Source organism: Ochotona curzoniae, unplaced genomic scaffold (genome assembly GCF_017591425.1).
Source record: "Ochotona curzoniae isolate NIBS_2020 unplaced genomic scaffold, NIBS_Ocur_1.0 scaffold_4505, whole genome shotgun sequence".
Lineage (NCBI taxonomy): Eukaryota > Metazoa > Chordata > Mammalia > Lagomorpha > Ochotonidae > Ochotona > Ochotona curzoniae.
This window is the reverse complement of record NW_024467118.1, coordinates 7,017,954-7,035,908: the sequence shown is the minus strand read 5'-3', so window position 1 is coordinate 7,035,908 and position 17,955 is coordinate 7,017,954. Positions and strand designations below refer to the sequence as shown.

At 37.6% G+C, this 17,955-nt stretch overlaps 1 protein-coding gene across 6 annotated transcripts in view; it reads right to left on the bottom strand.

Moving 5' to 3' along the window:
• CPEB2 (cytoplasmic polyadenylation element binding protein 2) overlaps positions 1 to 17,955 on the bottom strand; it is a 59,077-nt gene that overhangs the window by 15,234 nt on the left and 25,888 nt on the right. For 3 of the 6 annotated variants that reach the window (XM_040966167.1, XM_040966165.1, XM_040966168.1), the window contains 3 exons: positions 14,214 to 14,264; positions 6,216 to 6,239; positions 174 to 344 (listed from right to left, as the gene is read on the bottom strand). In XM_040966167.1, the coding sequence (XP_040822101.1) occupies positions 174 to 344; positions 6,216 to 6,239; positions 14,214 to 14,264 (246 nt within the window). The remainder of the gene's footprint in view (positions 1 to 173; positions 345 to 6,215; positions 6,240 to 14,213; positions 14,265 to 17,955) is intronic. The other 3 variants (XM_040966169.1, XM_040966166.1, XM_040966170.1) reach the window with 1 other exon arrangement.

The following is a 17,955-nucleotide window of genomic DNA, read 5'->3' as shown; positions in this document are numbered from 1 at the left end:
CGGCCAAGGAAACCTTTTATACAAAAAATGCTCATATTTTCTTGTTCATTATAAGGCCTAAGAATAAAAAAGGGAAAAATTCCATACTCTCATTCACATATTCCAGGTTTTTGTTTTGTTTTGTTTTCAGTGTTTTTTTTTTTTCTTTTGTTTAAGATCAAATTGCCCCTTACCTTCATCAATATCTGGAGGAAGACCACCAACAAAGACTTTTCGAGAGAAGCGTTCTATTCGTTCTCCATTTTGATGAGCTGAGTAGCATGTGGGTGAGTTCAAAACACCAACTTGGTCACTGTGACCATCATCTAGCAAGCCGTCATCGATTGGGAAGAGGGAAGAACGACCTAAAATACAAGAACAAATATGACTTCAATCTCAGATCTAAGAAAATGCTAAATGAAAGTCAAGCAAAAAATATCAAAGAAATTCCAAGGCTTAAAAAATAAACGTGACCCAGGTGTTAAAAACAGCTAAAAACAGTTGAAATAATACATAGGTTTTATTGCTCCAGAGATGCAAAATAAGCATTACTTAAGAATAGACAGTTGTGTGACAATAATTATCTTGCAAAAGAAATACTATATCACCTCAGTATCACATAGACAGTGACAAGAATCTGGTAAGTATGGACACTGACTGCATTATAACAGAAGAAACCTTTTAGAAACTGGGGCAGAAAGCGAACAGTAGCAGCATACAGATATAAGGCAACAATAGTCAGGATAATGGCAGTAATAACTTCTAAAGCCTTGGACTAACTTATCATACATGTTCAAGTGTATGTACAGGTTCACATGGCTTCTGCACATGAGTAAAGCACAAAAAGGCATCTCCTCCAGGACTTTCCACGCCCACGTGCACCCCACCCTTCAGGAGTACACTGCGGAATAAGCACATTCTCTATAAAACTCAGGAACATTTATTACACTCAGTGTGCTATCAGAAAAAAAAATAAAGTCCTAAGAAAACACAGATACCTGCTCTCATGATATGTACACTGAAGCAGGTAAGATCTATATAGGTAACTACACAGGTGTCCACAGGAAAGTTTCAGAGAAAAAATGACATTGGAGGACAGAAGACTGGCTAATAAAAAAGTGATATCTTAAAACTCTAAGCAAAATCAGATAGTATTTGAGGTTGTAACAAAGGAAAGGTATGGGTGCTGGTTTATGGATTGGCTGCTTCACTTCTCATGCTACTCCCTGCTAACACGCACCCTGGAAAGCACTGGAGGCAATGCTTGGACCCTGTATCCATCTTGGAGACCTGGTGGAAACTCTTGGTTCTTGGCTTCAGTCTGGGCCCATAGTGGATATTGCTGCTATCTGGGGAAGTCAATCAATAGATGGAAGATGTTTCTTTCTCTGTAACACTTTACTTCCAAATAAGTAAGAGAATCTTTAAAAATACAACGGAGGTAGGGGCCTGGTGTGACAGTGTAGCGGCTAAAGTCCTTGCTTTGCATGTTTCGGGATCCCATATGGCCCCCAGTTCTAATCCTGGCAGTTCCACTTCCCATCCAGCTCCCTGCTTGTGACCTGGGAAAGCAGTCAAGGATGGCCCAAAGCCTTGGGACCCTGCACTTGCATGGGAGACCTCGAAGAAGCTCCTGGCTTTGGTTTAGGATTGGTTCAGTTCCAGCTGTTGTGGCCACTTGGGGAGTGAACCATCAGATAGAAGATCTTCCTCTCTGTCTCCACTCCTTTTTGTATATCTGTCTTTCCAATAAAAAGAAAATAAATCTTAAAAAAAAAAAAAAAAAGAGGTAGGAGATGGTGTGGTGGTGTAGCAAGTTAATCTTCCACCTGCAAGTGCTTATTTGTGTCCTGGCTTGTCCAGTTCTGATCTTGGTCCCCGTTTATGGCCTGGAAAAGCAGCAGAGGATGTCTCAAGCCCTTGGGCCCATGTATCCACTGGAGAAACCATGCAGAAGTTCCTGGCTTCTGACTTAAGATTAGCTTAGCTTTGGCTGTTGCAGCTTTTGGGGAGTGATCTGGAGGATTGAAGATATTTCTCTATCTTCTCTCTCTGTAAAATCTGTTTTTCAAATTAAAACAAATAAATCTTAATAAAGGGAGGGGTGATGTAGCAGTGCTGAGACTAAGCAGTAGGTAAGACACTTTTTTATAAGATTTATTTACTTACTGGAAAGTCAGATTTATAGAGAGAAGGAAAGACACAGAGAAAGACTATCCATCTGCTGGCTCACTCCCCAAGTGGCTGCAACAGCCAAAGCTGAGTTGATCTGAAGCCAGGACCCTGGAGTCAGAAACTTTTCCAGGTCACCCATATGGGTGCAGAGTCCCAAGGCTTTGGGCTACCCTTGACTGCTTTCCCAGGTCACAAGCAGGGAGCTGGATGGGAAGTGGAGCAGCTGGGACAGGGAACCGGCACCCATATAAGATCCCAGTGCACACAAACCAAGGACTCTAGCCACTAGGCTACCAAACTGGCCCAGGTAAGACATTTCAAGCAGGCCTGCTTGTAGGAACACAGTTTTGAGTTAGGTTTTCCACAAAAGAAGCAAAACAAGAAAATGCAATAAACTGCCAAAAAACAAAACAAAACAAAACAAAAAAACACCCACACACTAAAACACAGATATGGAAAGTTAGGAGCCTGTCAAGATAGCTCCGTTGCTAGATCCTTGTCTTACAAGTTCATGGATGCCATATGGATGCCAGCTCGTGTCCCGGTTGCTCAGCTTCCCTTCCCTTCCCTGCTTACAGCCTGAGAAAGCAGGACAGGATGACCCAAAGCCTTGGGACCCTGCACCTGCATGGAATACCTGGAAGAATCTCCTGGCCCCGGCTTCAGATCAGCTCAACTCTGGGCACTGAAGCCACCTGGTGAGTGAACCAGCGGATGGGAGATATTTCTGTCTCTCTCTTTCTGTAATTCTGCCTTGCCGATAAAATAATACATCTTAAAAAAAAAAAAAGAAATTAGAAAAGGAAAAATCGAAGAAATCTTTCAGAAATAAAGAATTATTCACTAAACATTAAGGACAACAGAAACAGAAATTTTAGCTCAACTTTACCACAAACTTTAGCTCTGAGAGTTTCACATGCTCAATATTGGGAAAAAAAAATGTATGGTAAGAGGTAGGAAATAAGAGGGAAAAAAAGTTATATCTACAAGAAAATTATTTGGAGCCAACTCCACCACACTAGTACTTTAAATTCTTTGTAATATAACTGTTAGTGCCAAAAACTTCAGAAGTAAATAAGGATAATACTCTGGGAAATTTATAAGGAAGAACGGAATATTCAAACTAGTAGAGAAAGGAGTGGTAGGAAATAAGTCAAAATATCCCTTGAGAAAAACAATGCAATCAAAGAAAAAGACAATGAGGTAACAAGGCTGAGCTGGTGATAAAACCCTTTTAAAAACTGACACTGAGGGTGTGCGTTACCTCTGAAGGAGGCAGGTGTAGTAAAACTGGATGAGTCCCATCGCATGTACTTGGCGTTTCGTAAAGCACAGATATAAAATCAAGAATGCACATTAACTTTGTGCGGGAGAAGAAAAAAGAATGAGAATATAGATTGTTTTTCTTTTTTTAGAGATTTATTCATTTTTTTTTGAAAGGCAGATTCAGCGAGAGAAGCAGAAACATAGATTCCCTACCGCTGGCTCACTCCCCACGTGGCTGCAGCAGCCAGAGCTGAGCTGATCCAAAGCCTGGAACTAGGAGTTTCTTCCAGGTTTCCCACATAAATGCAGCATTCCAAGGCTTTGGGCCATCCCTGATTGCTTTCCCAGGCCACAAGGAGGGAGTTAGGTGGAAGGGAAGTGCAGCAGTGGCACCCACACATGATCCCGACTCATGCAAGGCGAGGATTTAGCCACTTAGGCCAAGGCACCAGGCCTTAGATTTTCTTTCAAGATTAAGTGAAGATTTTTTTGATTAAGGAGACAACGCATATAACGTACAACATGTGTCATAATATTTAAGGAATATTCAGTATATAGAACTGTTACCATGTTACCATCTTGAAAAATGGCATCCAGTGACATGCGTGGTTTAAAATGACAATACGAGATACGGCCACCTGTGTAAAACAGGCTGGTGGCGAGAAGGGAGGGTCTCTTTCTTCTATGAGGGAGCTTGTTAGTTTGCTAGCAGCTGCGTGAAAAATTGGAAGTTTATATTACAAAACAAAACGGGGAAAGATCACATTTGGTATAAGGAACAGGAATTATTTTACAGACTAAAACTCAGTTTAAATAAGATGTTAACAATCTATGTTCACTAAGTCACTAAACTTTCCAAATAATTTTGCTGTCAAATATAGGAATCAACGAAGTATTAATTATGGCACTCTTCTGACCAAGAGTAAGAAAGGTAGTTGTTTATAGGGCTTTATACGTCATGTATTCCTTCTCTAAAATGTTTGGGTCACAGATGCCTCATTGTGGAATATTCTCACATAGAGTTCAGCATCCCTAATTCAAAAAATCAAACAAAACATGAAATGCTCAGATTGTTGCTTCAAGGTAAAAGGTCTTCTTCATAGACTTGCATCTTCAGAAAAAAAAACATAGATTATAAATATCCAGGTATTAAATATCAATACTGATGAAGTGACAAAATGCACCACTGTAAGTAATGCCAGAATGAGAAGTGACTTATAATACATACACACACGTAGACTTAGATGCTTCAGAAAGTTCATGGCAAATAGAATTAACATCTCAATCTGGAGTGGGTGTTTGGTACAGAGACCCAGTTGCTGCCTAGGATGAGCACTTCTCACACTGGACTGCCTAGCCCACGTTCTGGCTACTTCCCTTCACATTCAGCTTCCTCTTGATAAAGCAGCAGATGGAGCAAGTACGGGAGTCTCTACAGATCTAAGAATAGGTATCAGATTCTAAGCAGCCACCCTCTCCCCACTAATACTAATAATAAGAAAGTTATTCAGCTTTAGTTTTCTAAATCTTGAGCTTCTGTTTCCTCTTTTAAGTAGAAGTTCGAGCTAAGAAAATCATTTGAAGAAAGGTAGGCCAATAAAGTGAAATTAGAAGGCTGGGGTTGTGAAAGAGTGGGCTAAACTGCTGCTGGACACTGCAGCCACTCTGCCACAACACGCCCTGCTCTGTCCAGCTCCCTTTGTGTGCCTGGGAAAGCAGCAGAGGAGGGTCCAGGTATCTGGGCTCCTTCCAACCAATGGGAGGTCTGTATTTAGCTCCTGGCTTCCCTTGCTGTTGTTGTGAAGTGGCAGATGGAAGACCTCTGTAAACAAATCATTTTTTTTTCCATAAGCCCTGAAACTAAACGCAAATAAATCTTAAATATAAAATTGGAAACATCATTTAATATAAAATATTAAATTTAGTTGTCAATGGTGTCCAAAGATTCACTTGCTTGTTTTCAAAGTACATATTTAGAAAGAGAGGATAAGAAATTCATTCTGTAGTATAGGACATAAATTTAACTACTATTGTCTGTCTTCCTGAGAGGACCTTTTTATTCAAAGCGTCCCTTGGAACAAACAGCCATGTAAATATTATGCCGACGGCTCACTCAGAAGATAATCCAGTCATGTCTAATCACTTTTGCCTTTTTTCATTCTATTTTGCATTTTTATCTCTCAATCTCTGCCCATGGGGAAAAAAAAGCCAAGCTTTGCAGTGGAGTTCAATAATAGCTCTGTATCACATACTTCCTGCTTTCCCCTCAGTGTCCCACAACTTCAAAGGGGTACTATTACTGTAAGGGGGGGGGGGAAGGCATGTGCAGTAGAAACGGTGACAATCTCAGAAAGAGAAAGGTTAGCACAGTGATTTCTATAAATCAGTGCTAATCTCTTCAGCATTTGTGCTATTTCTGCTACTCCAGCGTTGTCAGAGACCACAGACTAAACTGCGCAGCTCACAGATTACAATCGCAGCTCGCACGTCATCTGATACCTACTGCACACATTTCTTACGCATGAGAATTGCAAATATGAGCTTTATTTTAAAACAGAATTTTAAAGAAATTATGAATTCATCCATTTAAAATAGAAAATCTATTGAATAATCAAGATGGATATGAAAATAAAATTTAAGAGATTAACAATTTAAAATCTGTCAAGAGCTCTGGATCAAAATACAATTTTTCTGTCAGTTTCTGAACACTGTATTAAAATTCTGGGATAATTACAACATTGATCAGTAAAACCCAATTAGAAACAGTTACACCATAGCAAACATAAATGAATTACCTCGTCTTCGCCCATAACTCCTTGCTGCATGTAAACAAACGACAAATTGTAAAATGTCAGAACTAAAAATAAGCCCACATATTCAAATATCTGTGATACAAAGTTATGCAGGCAACTGGGAACCAGTGCTACTTTAAGAGCTATGATAATGTAACCACATAAAAAGCAGGGTCTGTTGCTATTTACAATGCCCTTTTAATAGACACATGCTACTTCAATCATAAAAGATTGTGAAATGAACAGGAAAACACAATTTACTCTTATTTGTGTTTAAATCAACAAACTTTGATTTGATCATGACAGGGAGGCTTATACATATATATATATAATTTTCCCAATGAATGCAAACAACCTGAATAAAATTCTTATTTTTCTACTTATCAGAAAGAATGGTTTGTCATATAAAATCCAATACATAGTTATTAGATTCAAGACACATTAAACTAACTCTAGAAGATCAGGCAACTGTATTTTGTTACTAAATTAAAGCCCACATAGCATGATTATAAAGGAAGTTAAGCCATAACAGTAATGATTTACTTAGTTACTAATGCTTTCTAGCCCAATGTTTACAGGTCTACCTCTGGGAATAGGAGAATTCGGGTACCAATAAATATTAAAATCATCATAGAATAATAGTATATATATGCTATACACTGTAAAAGAAAAAGCAAAAAGGCATTTCAACAAGTTACCAGTACTTTATATAATTTCAAGAAAAAAATAGTTACTTTTTTCATAATCAACTGCCATTTTGATAAAATCCACAAGTTGCTTTTAAGTAAAATAATCTTCACAGTAAGTATAACTTTTTATGTAAGGTTTATAAATTATGTTCTAAATTTTATAGTAAGGCTTTAACATAGAAAAGTGTGTCTATAATGTGAGTATAAGGCCTTAGTTCATCCGTAATAATTAAAAATACCAAAAAAACAAATGTGTCAACTTGTAGTCATTCATGCTTCTATGAAGTCGCTCATACGCTATGCACCACAGCTTTCCATACAAACTAACATCTTTTGGATCTATGTGTTTTAGCGTCTTTTTTTAACTATATAATCTATTGCATACTTATCCTGTCCTTGAGCTCCAATGACCTCAAACCCTGGCAGATTAATTTCATGGCTTATCTGACCTATATATTAGATTAGGGTGTGGACAGGAGTGGAAGTAAGGTCTTCCAATATTTATATAGTTGCCTTATGAAAAAAAAAGTTTCAAAATGATAACTCTACATGATTAGATTGCTAAAACTAAATTCAGAACAGTTATCAAGAACAGACAAAAGAACGAATTCCCTGGCAAGTCTTAACAGCTTTAATTAATCCTGGAAATGGTCGATTGGCCTTCAAACACTTAATAGCACAAGTCTCGGAAGTAGCGTCTCCTGCTCACCCACACGCAGGTCTCATTTAATCCAATGTAATTTTAAGATGAGGGATGAATTTCACTCAAGGATAAGGTTGATACTTTAAGATTGATAAAGAAAATTATGCTGTTTTCATTAAGTATAAAGTCAAATGGATTTATGATAACAATGTGATCTAAGAAAAATTAATATCATATTCACTTTAACTGGTTCTTAGCTGAGGCTATTCACTATAAAAATTGTGAAAATATACACCAATAATCATAACATATAAATTTAATTCCTAAGCTTGAACCTAATTATTTAGAAAATGTCTTTATCTAATACCTGAAGAATTTTAGAATCTTGTAAAGAGCCATTCCATTTGTTTTTTGGCCAACTCTCAGATTCCAAGTCTCCACATTACCAAAAATAGAGCTGACTGCAGATGAAGCTAAACCATGTGAAACATTTGCTTTTTCCCGTCATGGAAATAAGCAGCTTGCCACGATGCTGCTCCACACTGATGTGTGCACTTTCCTTCCCAGCAGTACTTCCACATGAACTTCAGGAGTCTGTGCCACCAGAAAGCTTCAGCAGAATTATCAGAAACCCCAGAAAGAAAGGCAAATTAAGTGACTACTATGTCTAAAGACTTCTTTTAAACGTTCCTTTAAACTCAAGAATTTATTATAAAACATTATATCTTTAAAAAAATGAACAGGCTATATGACACACATGTGTGTGTAAACATGCATACATATTATTGATATTGACTGTGTGTCTACTTATTTAAAGATAATAAGGCTGAGAAAAGTGTGAAAATCTCCCCTAATCCATAAACTTTACAATTTATTCTGTAGCTCTCAATAACCTGACTCAGGTTCTAACTCACAACTACAGAGCAGAAACAGAATGGGTCTCTGACTCTGACATGACGTATGTTCAGGGACTCTGTCCTTATGTGGCAGTTTTCAGCTCAAGCAGCAGCTGAGCTACTGTAGCTGGAGGAAGGGCCATCATATCAATTCAGCTGCAAATACAGAATAAAGTTCTTTTTATGAGAAACTAAAACCATTCTTCTCTCTTCAGCTTGAAACCCCAAAACTGAGTCGATATATCTCAAAATCATAATCTATTCCAACTTCCAAACGGAATTTGCTTTATCTGGCACATGCTCCAGTTACTTCTATCAGTGGGGGCCGGGGGGATATTGGTCGCTGTCCAAGTTTTCTGTCGTTATGACTTAACACATGGTGTGGCTGTAGCATGTCATCAGAAATATAATCTCATTACTGATAAAATTTTCATCATTAAGTAAAAAATTCATGTGATTTCTTCTATCTCAAAAAGTATACAAGCTCTTCTTCACATATACGGTTGTATATGAGCAATACTGACAAATTTAAACATCAATCTAGCTTCCCAATATTCTCCTCTCTCATACTTCTCTACTCAATCCCTGTTTGAAAATTCACAGGCAGGCCCTGCAGTGTGGCCTAGCACCTAAAGTCCTTGCCTTGAATGCGCCGGGATCCCATAGGAGCGCTGGTTCTAATCCTGGCAGCTCTACTTCCCATCCAGCTCCCTGCTTGCGGCCTGGGAAAGCAGTCGAGGACACCCCAAAGCTTTGGGACCCTGCACCCGCACGGGAGACCTGGAAGAGATTCCTGGTTCCCAGCTTCAGACCGGCATAGCATTGGCTGTTGTGGTCACTTGGGGAGTGAATCATCAGATGGAAGGTCTTCCTCTCTGTCTCTCCTCTCTGTATATCTGACTTTATAATAAAAATAAATAAATATTTAAAAAAAAAAGAAAAAAGAAAATCCACATGCATACTATTTTTCTCAGGAGGATAATGGTGAGTGTACAGTGTAATCAAAATAGAAACAAATGCTAGAAAGATTCATTTTTTTGTACTGTTCCCCATTATTATGGGAACTTTTTCTGACTGGTTTGCTTTTTTACTACTGATATTAAAGGGGTAAACGTATACTGAGAACATATGTTATAACACATATAACACATATGTTATATATATGTTAGAAACATTGGATATCTGCTAAGGATCCAGCAACCAGGGCTCTGAGCGCCACCCCAGGCACTAAAACAGCACGCCGTCTGACTACTGGACTTTCATCCCATTCCTTATCTATCCATTATTGAAAGAATCTTTAAAATTTATTCAGATGCTAATTAATTATGAAAATAGTTATGGTATTTACAAAGTTTGCCCTATATGCCTAACAACTATACTATTAATTATATAGTACTTTAAAATATTTACTCAGTTGAAATGCAGAGATAGAGAAAGGGAAGCAAAGAGAGGGAATCTTGCCAACAGCAGGTTCACTTCCCAAAGGACTGTAACTGCCAGAACTGGGTCGGCTGAAATCAGGAGCTCAATGACAACTGTGTCTGCCAAATGGGGATGGGGCTGCGAACACCTGCGCCATCTGTCCCCTCTTTCCAGGTGCGTGGTGAGACTCAAACCAGTGCTGATACGGGACACTGCAATCTCAGGTGACGCGTTAGGTCGTCAGGCAACAGTGTTGGCTCTAGCATTATTTAGTAAAGGGCATCACTATGACATCACAGACTTCTGTCAGTTTTGTATTTCACCTTTTCTCCTCTCAGTACCGTTACAGTTTTAGAATTTATGCTGAAGGGAGCACTTCTTAAAATCTAGCATTGCTTAATTATAACAGTCACATTTTTACTTATTTTTTAAAAGATTTATTGATTTGGAAGAGAGAATGACAAGGAGACAGAGGTCTTCCATCCTCTGGTTCATCCCCCCTATGACCGCAACAGCCAGGCCTGAGTCAGGCTGAAGGTCTCCAATGAGAGGAGCACGAACCCAAGTACTTAGGCCATCTTCCACTGCCTTTCCAGGCGCACTTCAAAAAAGCAGATTACAAGTGGAGCAGTTAGAGCTCCAAGTAGCCCTAGTGTCTTAGCCATTAGGCACAATGTTGGACCCAGCCATGCTTTGGTTTGAATGTGTATCTGTGTACCATCAAGCCATCTTGGTATCCTCAAGGGAGCAAGGCATCACATTTAAGAGAAAAGGAACTATTTATTTAGTGAAGTTTTTTTTTTTTTTTAATTTACTGACTCAAATTTTGTCACTACATAGCTATATCAACTATATGGTTATCATTTTGCTTTCAGACATAAAATAAGCCCTTTTTGTTTGATATATTCTTCATTACATTTATAGAAAAGCTGAAAACATTGGTGATATTTCAGAGTCACTTGTGTAATATATGCAGCTACTTCATTTACTTCCAGGACATGAATTTTAGTCTTTTCAAATCACCTTTGTCACTGTTACCATCACCAACTGTCACAGGTAACAATGACCTTCAGGAATGGTCCTGGGTATTTTACATGAATGAATCAGAATACTTGCCATGAGGAAGGTATTATGCCATTCCTCACTTTAGGAATGAAGAAAACAGAATCAAGGTCAAGTTGTATAAAAGCTATCCATGGCTGCACAGCTAGAGACAGAAAACTTGGGCCTGAACCCAGATAATTTGTTTTTGAGCATTAGTGATATCAACCGCTATGGACTACTGATTTAACCATTATAAAAAGTATTGATGGCAGAATTTATTACTATCTATGGATTTTTAAAGTCAACAACATTTGTCTGCTACACTTGCTGGTTAAATAATATAACATATTTATCTAACTGCTTAATTATAGACTAATTCTATGACACATAAAAGAACAATAATTTTAAAAAGCAGGTCTGTATACTGTGAGACACCACAGTATCTTTCCAGATTTAATGATACTTGATATATGTTTTGTAGAGGAAGAGCCTTGTCTTAACATTGATTAATTTCCTCATTTCCAAGGGAAATATAGTTCAAATACATGTAGTTATAAACTGGCTCCTTTCCGTGACCCTCATTTTACCTCCCAAAAAAGTTCCAAATAAGTAAGAGAAACTTTTTCTCCTTGGAGCCAATTCTCTCTCTTCCCAGTCTAAACACATTTTTATGTACCTCCTTTTCCTTTTTCCTCTATCAGTCACTCGCTAGAAAAAAGTTCAGAACTTCATGCCAGGCTTCCTACTGAGCACGCATTAAAATCTCTGGAGATCGGGCCTGGTGCTATGGTGTAGTGGTTAAAAGTCCTCGCCTTGAACTTGTCAGGATCCCATATGGGTGCCAGTTCTAATCCCGGTAGCCCCGCTTCCCATCTAGCTCCCTGCCTGTGACCTGGGAAAGCAGTCAAGGACAGCCCAAGGCCTTGGGACCTTACACCTGCGTGGGAGACCAGGAGTAAGCTCATGGTTCCTGGATTCGGATTGGTTCAGCTCCAACCATTGTGGCCACTTGGGTAGTGAACCACTGGACAGAAGATCTGCCTCTCTGTATATCTGTCTCTCCAACAAAAATAAATAAATCTTTTTAAAAAAACAACCTCTTAGAGTGTTCAAATAACGCAAAAGTAGGTTTCTCCACAAGATACAAATTTTGCTTGAAATAGTCTTATCTGTGTGTTCTACAAAGTGGTAAAGTACTCTTCACTCTAACTTAAACTACATGTAAGCATTTGGCTACTGACAAAATCAAAATCATCTATTAGTTTAACAGTGCTTAGCAAAAACAGTATGGCTGCTAAGCTCTTACACAGAACTGACACATATTCGAGTATTCAGACTTACTATCCAGTCAGTATCTACGAACATGTGTAAATGATCTAACAGGTACCTCAAACGGACTCCAGCAGAATGTGAAATGGATTCAAACATAATTTTTGATCTACAAAACTGCTTTTTCAGAAGTTGAAATGCAAATGATCTTCACTTGTCCCAAAGAATGTTAGAAAGATCTATTATTGTTACCTAATCATTATTCTATAAATCATGCCAAAGGAATAACAATGAATGCAAGCTATTTTTTATATCTCAAATTTCAACAGCATTATTTTAGTCACAAATTCAGAATTGAAGATCAGCTACTGCTACTCAAATTACACATGCCTTTTCTATTTGATGGACAAAAAGTGAGTAAAGATGTATTTACATAAATTCCTATGGCTAGGACTGAGGCATAGGTCAAGCCACTGCCTTGAGCTCCAGTATCTCATATGGGTACCAGTCCAACTCCTGGATTCTCCACTTCCCATCCAGCTTCCTGCTAATGTGCCTGGGGGAGCAGCAGCAGACAGCCCAAGTGCCTGGAGCCCTGTAGCCATGGGGGATATCCAGAAGAAGCTTCTGGCTTGGATGAGCCCAGATCTAGCTATTGTGACCATAGGGGTAGTAAATTAGCAGATGGAAGATCTACTTTTCCCATTTCCTTTTAAATTCTGCCTTTCAAGCAAATAAATAAATCTTTTAAAAGGCAAGAGAAATATATTTCCTAGTATTCTTCTAATCAACAAACATAAAGTTGCAGTGACCTACCAGACTATTGCTAAATCTGGCCTGGACTTGGGCTCAGCCTAGAACAGTAAGACTGATTCCAACAGCATCTTGACAATTGTAGCCCTCATTATCCTTAAAGATTCACACTAACTAGAAAATCTAGTGTTGGGACAAGACATAATAGTCAAATGTTGAACAAACCAATCACCTCGTCCAATACTTTATTTCCTCGGCCCTCCTTACTCCTCTGTCTTCTCTGATAATCTCCCAGGTGACTGAACTTAATTCATATATTCTGTCACTACAGTCTACCTGGGTTCTCACAGTCTAGCTTTACGCTAACTTTAATTTCATTCTTTGTTTCCCAACATCACTGCCTTTTATTTTAAGAAATTTTGAGTTGAAATACAACAGACCCTTTTAATGACGTTTCATTTTCATAATGTAAATATAAATACTATTTTTTATAGTCCTTCCCTTTCTTGTATCCTTCTCCCCACCTACTCTGTGACTTAAAAATATTTGTGAAGGATATTTTAATCCTCTGCCTCTGCTCCCCATAATCAAACCTGAAGTAAGTAATATGATTCTGTGAATATATGACTGTTTGTCCAACAGGAAAACACACTTTAATGAAGGTTATTCTTCTACTCTGGTGCACTTTACTGTGTAAAATTTGCAATTTAAATGAACTAAGTTAGTAAAACCACCATATTCACATAACTGTTAGTATATTTCTTAAACATACAACACCTGCCACACTAACAAGTAAGTTCTAGGTACTTGCAAACACCTCAATGAATTCTTGCAACAGCATGACTCAGCTCTAGCTGTTGCAGCCAACTGGGCAGTGAGCCAGCAAATGTTAGATTCATCTCTCTCTCTTTCAAATAAAGAAGTAAATCTTACCAAAAACAAAAAACAAAGCAAAACAAAAACCTAGAGGCTGTATTCCAATTTCACAAACAGCAAAACAAACCAAATTCAGTTAATTTACCTAAACTTTTAATGGGAAGGCTAATATTCAGACAAGAACCTCTGCTAAAGTATGTGCTACTGTATTAAACCAATTGCCCAAACATACTTGAATGAAGGTCTGCCAGGTAGGACAGGAGTATATTAGATATAACTCCTAATTGTGCTCTCTACAAAGCAATGGTATAGTTCTTTTACAGTTAAGAAATTAAATTTGTATGTTGAGATGTAATTATCTATATTTAATATGTCAACTAGAAACTTAAAATGCTTATGTAAAACTTACCATTTAACATCAACAGATTGTCAGTTCCTGGATGTGGATAGCTCAGTCGACCTTTAAAAAGACAGAAAAGGAGCACCTGAGTATAATGACACTATTTGAAAAGCAAGAAGAGGAGAAGGGGGTGCTGAGGACATTACTGAGCACAGTACTTCTTCCTTTTTTTTAAGAACTAAAAGGCTAATGTTTAACTCAAAGTGTGTTAACTAAATTTATCTTTGAAAGTTAAAAAAACAAAACAGTTAGCCTCCGTTCCTAGATCATAAGATCACAATGTGGTCTGGGAGCAACGCCAACAGAATGAAGCTTGTTTTCTGAAACGTGAAAACAATGCAGGTGTCCTAATGTTGCAAAGTTAATATGAGATGTGAATTGCTCTAATCTTGTTAAAGCTGTCTGCAATTTTCTCTACAGATCTCTTTATATCTCAAATTTCAAAATGAAGCCTGAAGAAAAGGTATCTCTATTCTTACATCAAAAAACAACTAAAATCTTAACATAGAAAGCAAGGAGAAAGCTCATCACGACCCGCACTGAACAGTGTTTCATATATTCCAAGGGTTCTTTGCTATATTCAATTACTCCATATAAGACACACTGTTGCTCAGAATTTGAACATCTATTAATGCAGGGATGACTTGAAGACAATTGATTTTTGACATTAAAATGAAAACATATGAGTGGGAGATACGCACATACAAAAACACATTCAATCTGAGTGTAAATTCTAACAAATTTGGTTTCAGACTCAGCAAAGTAGATAAGTGTTACAATCCTTCAAAAGGATAAATCATCACTTTTTATTTACTCTTGAGCCTCATGCAGCATGACATTAGTTAACTAAATGATACAATGAATCACCTCAAAGCTTTCATAAGAACAAAGTCTTCTGCTGCGATACTGAAGTATAACTGGTAGGATATTCAAATGAGGTACAAGACAGAAGAGTTAGCAAGCACAGCTTTCCAACATGGACATCAATATCAATTTAAGATCACAAGAAAATTTACTGTTAGTTCTGATTTGATATGTAAGTCTAAAACAAAACAACAACAAAAAACTACAAAAGTGGCAACCTGCCTTATTTTTCAGCTTAACAAATTAATTGTCTTTCATACCAGTAGAGTGCAGGATACAGAGGATACAAAAAGTAAGCGAACAGGGGAGAGAAGCACAAATAGATATCAACAGAATCTGACAGGTGTTAAAAGCATTATGTCTAGTCTAGTATAGTATGTATATATTCAACACAGAGGTTACTAAACTCAAGAATTAAGGCCAGACTTGCTGAAAAGATAAACTAAACAGATCCTGAATCCTAGTTCCACCTTGAGAGACATTCAACTTTCCATTACCACATAATGATTCTTCAACAAGTTCATTTTTCATTTTATTTATCCCAAGGTACACACTACAAAATATTTCCCCTGACGGCAGTTTTTTGACATCTTGGTTCTGAATGACTTAAAAGGTGGAACATATGTGAAAAGTTCAGAGAAATGCCAGTTTGCAAAGTAAGGAGCACATCCACATGTGTATATTTTGTACAACATTGTAACTCTCACGAGGAAAACCTCTTCAAATAACTAATACAATTTTTCAGACTCATTTAGACTCATTTTATCTTATCACTCTCCCACTCCCTCACATGAAAAAGATTAATATATCTTTTTTTAAAAGATTTATTTTATTTTTAATGGAAAGTCAGATATACAGGAGACGAGACAGAGAGGAAGATCTTCCGTCCTCTGAGTCACTTCTCAAGTGGCTGCAACAGCTGGAGCTGTGCCAATCTGAAGCCAGGAGCTGGAGCCTCCTCCGGGTCTCCCACAGAGGTTAAGGATCCCAAGGCGTTGGGCCATCCTTGACTGCTTTCCCAGGCACAAGCAGGGAGCTGGATGGGAAGCAGGGCTGTTGGGATTAGAACCAGTGCCCATATGGCATCCTGGCACGTGCAAGACGAGGACTTTATCCGCTAGGCTACCATGTCGGGGAGATTAATATATATTTACAAGGTAATCTTTATGGTGATTTTACTTAGGATATTATGAATAATACTTTCACTATAAACCTGCCAAGTGATAATAACAACTACAGCATTTGAGAGATTATTATGTGCTGTGATCTTTCTGAGTTCTTTAGAACCAGCTGCTTACTTCTGAAAACAATCTTTTGAGTTAGATACTATTTTCTTCATTTTAAACAAGACGACATTATATCCCAAACGGGTAGACAATGTGACCAATGTTACAGTAATGGCAGGTTACATTGGAAAGATCTGAATCTAAGCAATTTGTATTCCTATTCTTAGTCTTTACCTTAACAATGACTGCTTATAATATAATATAGAGAAATGTATGTATGTTAGGTCACAGGTGCATTTTCCTGTTGTAAAAGTCATAGAATGGCTAACTAATAACTAGGTATGCTAAACTCTGATACAGGAAAAAACAACAGGAACACACACATTGCTGTACCACCTATTTCTTCCTACTGTCTGCAAGGTGCAGAGACTGACAGTTACACACTAATATCAGCTGTTCGTCGGTAACAGAACTTCCAATGAAACACAGAGTTGATCACTGCATGATGGCACAGAGCTTCTCAGTTAAAAAAAAATTTTTTTTTTGCCTTCCCTGGAAATAGATGTGCACATATGTGGAAGATCTGGACAATGGAATATCAAGTAAAAGCTGTATGTGTGATTTCTGGGAAGCATACTTAAAAGAAAATGCCTTCAATTCCTTTTTTACTGCTTGTTGGAAAACACACATAAATGCTAAATGGAAGTCACATTAGCCCAAGGAGCAGAACTTGGCTGTGAAAGATACAGATTCATAAGGATCACCATTTTACTCTAGAAGTGTTATGGCCTTAAAGTGAAATAAACTATCATTTTAAAGCCCCTACCAAGTTTTCTATTGATCTTAAGAACCTAATCTTAGCCAAAAAAAAAAAAAAAGCCAATTAATAATAAAGTCATGCAAATTAAATATGCATAAAGTTTCTGAAAATTGAAACAACTATTTATTACTGTGAAAAGAGAAGGTATTAATTTCACAACAGTTCCTTTTAATATTTATAAATAACTGTGTATACAGTACCCCTTCTGGCACTTCCCTTTTTATAAGATACTATGCAATTAAAATTGGAATGTTTTAAAGTATGCATTGATATCTAGGTGTTAGTTAATAAGCACAGCAAATTTATTTTTATAATACATATACATATGTTAGCCACTTTAAACACACATTTGAGTAATTAAAACACCAAGAAATCTAATAGCTGCATATAACCTATCACTCAAACTACCAGATTACACTAACAAGTATCTAGCACCTTCTACCATTCTGACAATTCTAGCCTTTCAGACATACTCACTACGGAGGATCTTCTTACTTTCTCTTTTATCTTCTTGAAATACATTGGCCCAGATATGACCAAAACTTGCACCACTAACCTCACACAGGCTTCCAGACACGATTCAGACCATCCTTCATAAGAAGCAGCTTCCTTCTTTCTCCACCTTCCTAACAGTGCATTTTCCCCCCTCTGTAACGACTATTATCTAACATTTTATCACTGTTTCTATATTTGTTTAAAACAGAAGATGTATGGGACAGGGACTTTGTCCTTTTCATTCTCTATAAAACATCTCATGGGCTCAACTGAAAGTAGATATATAAACATGTTGCAGGTAGGGGCAGGGGAAAAGATGTTAAATAAATGTAAAATCATGGAACAA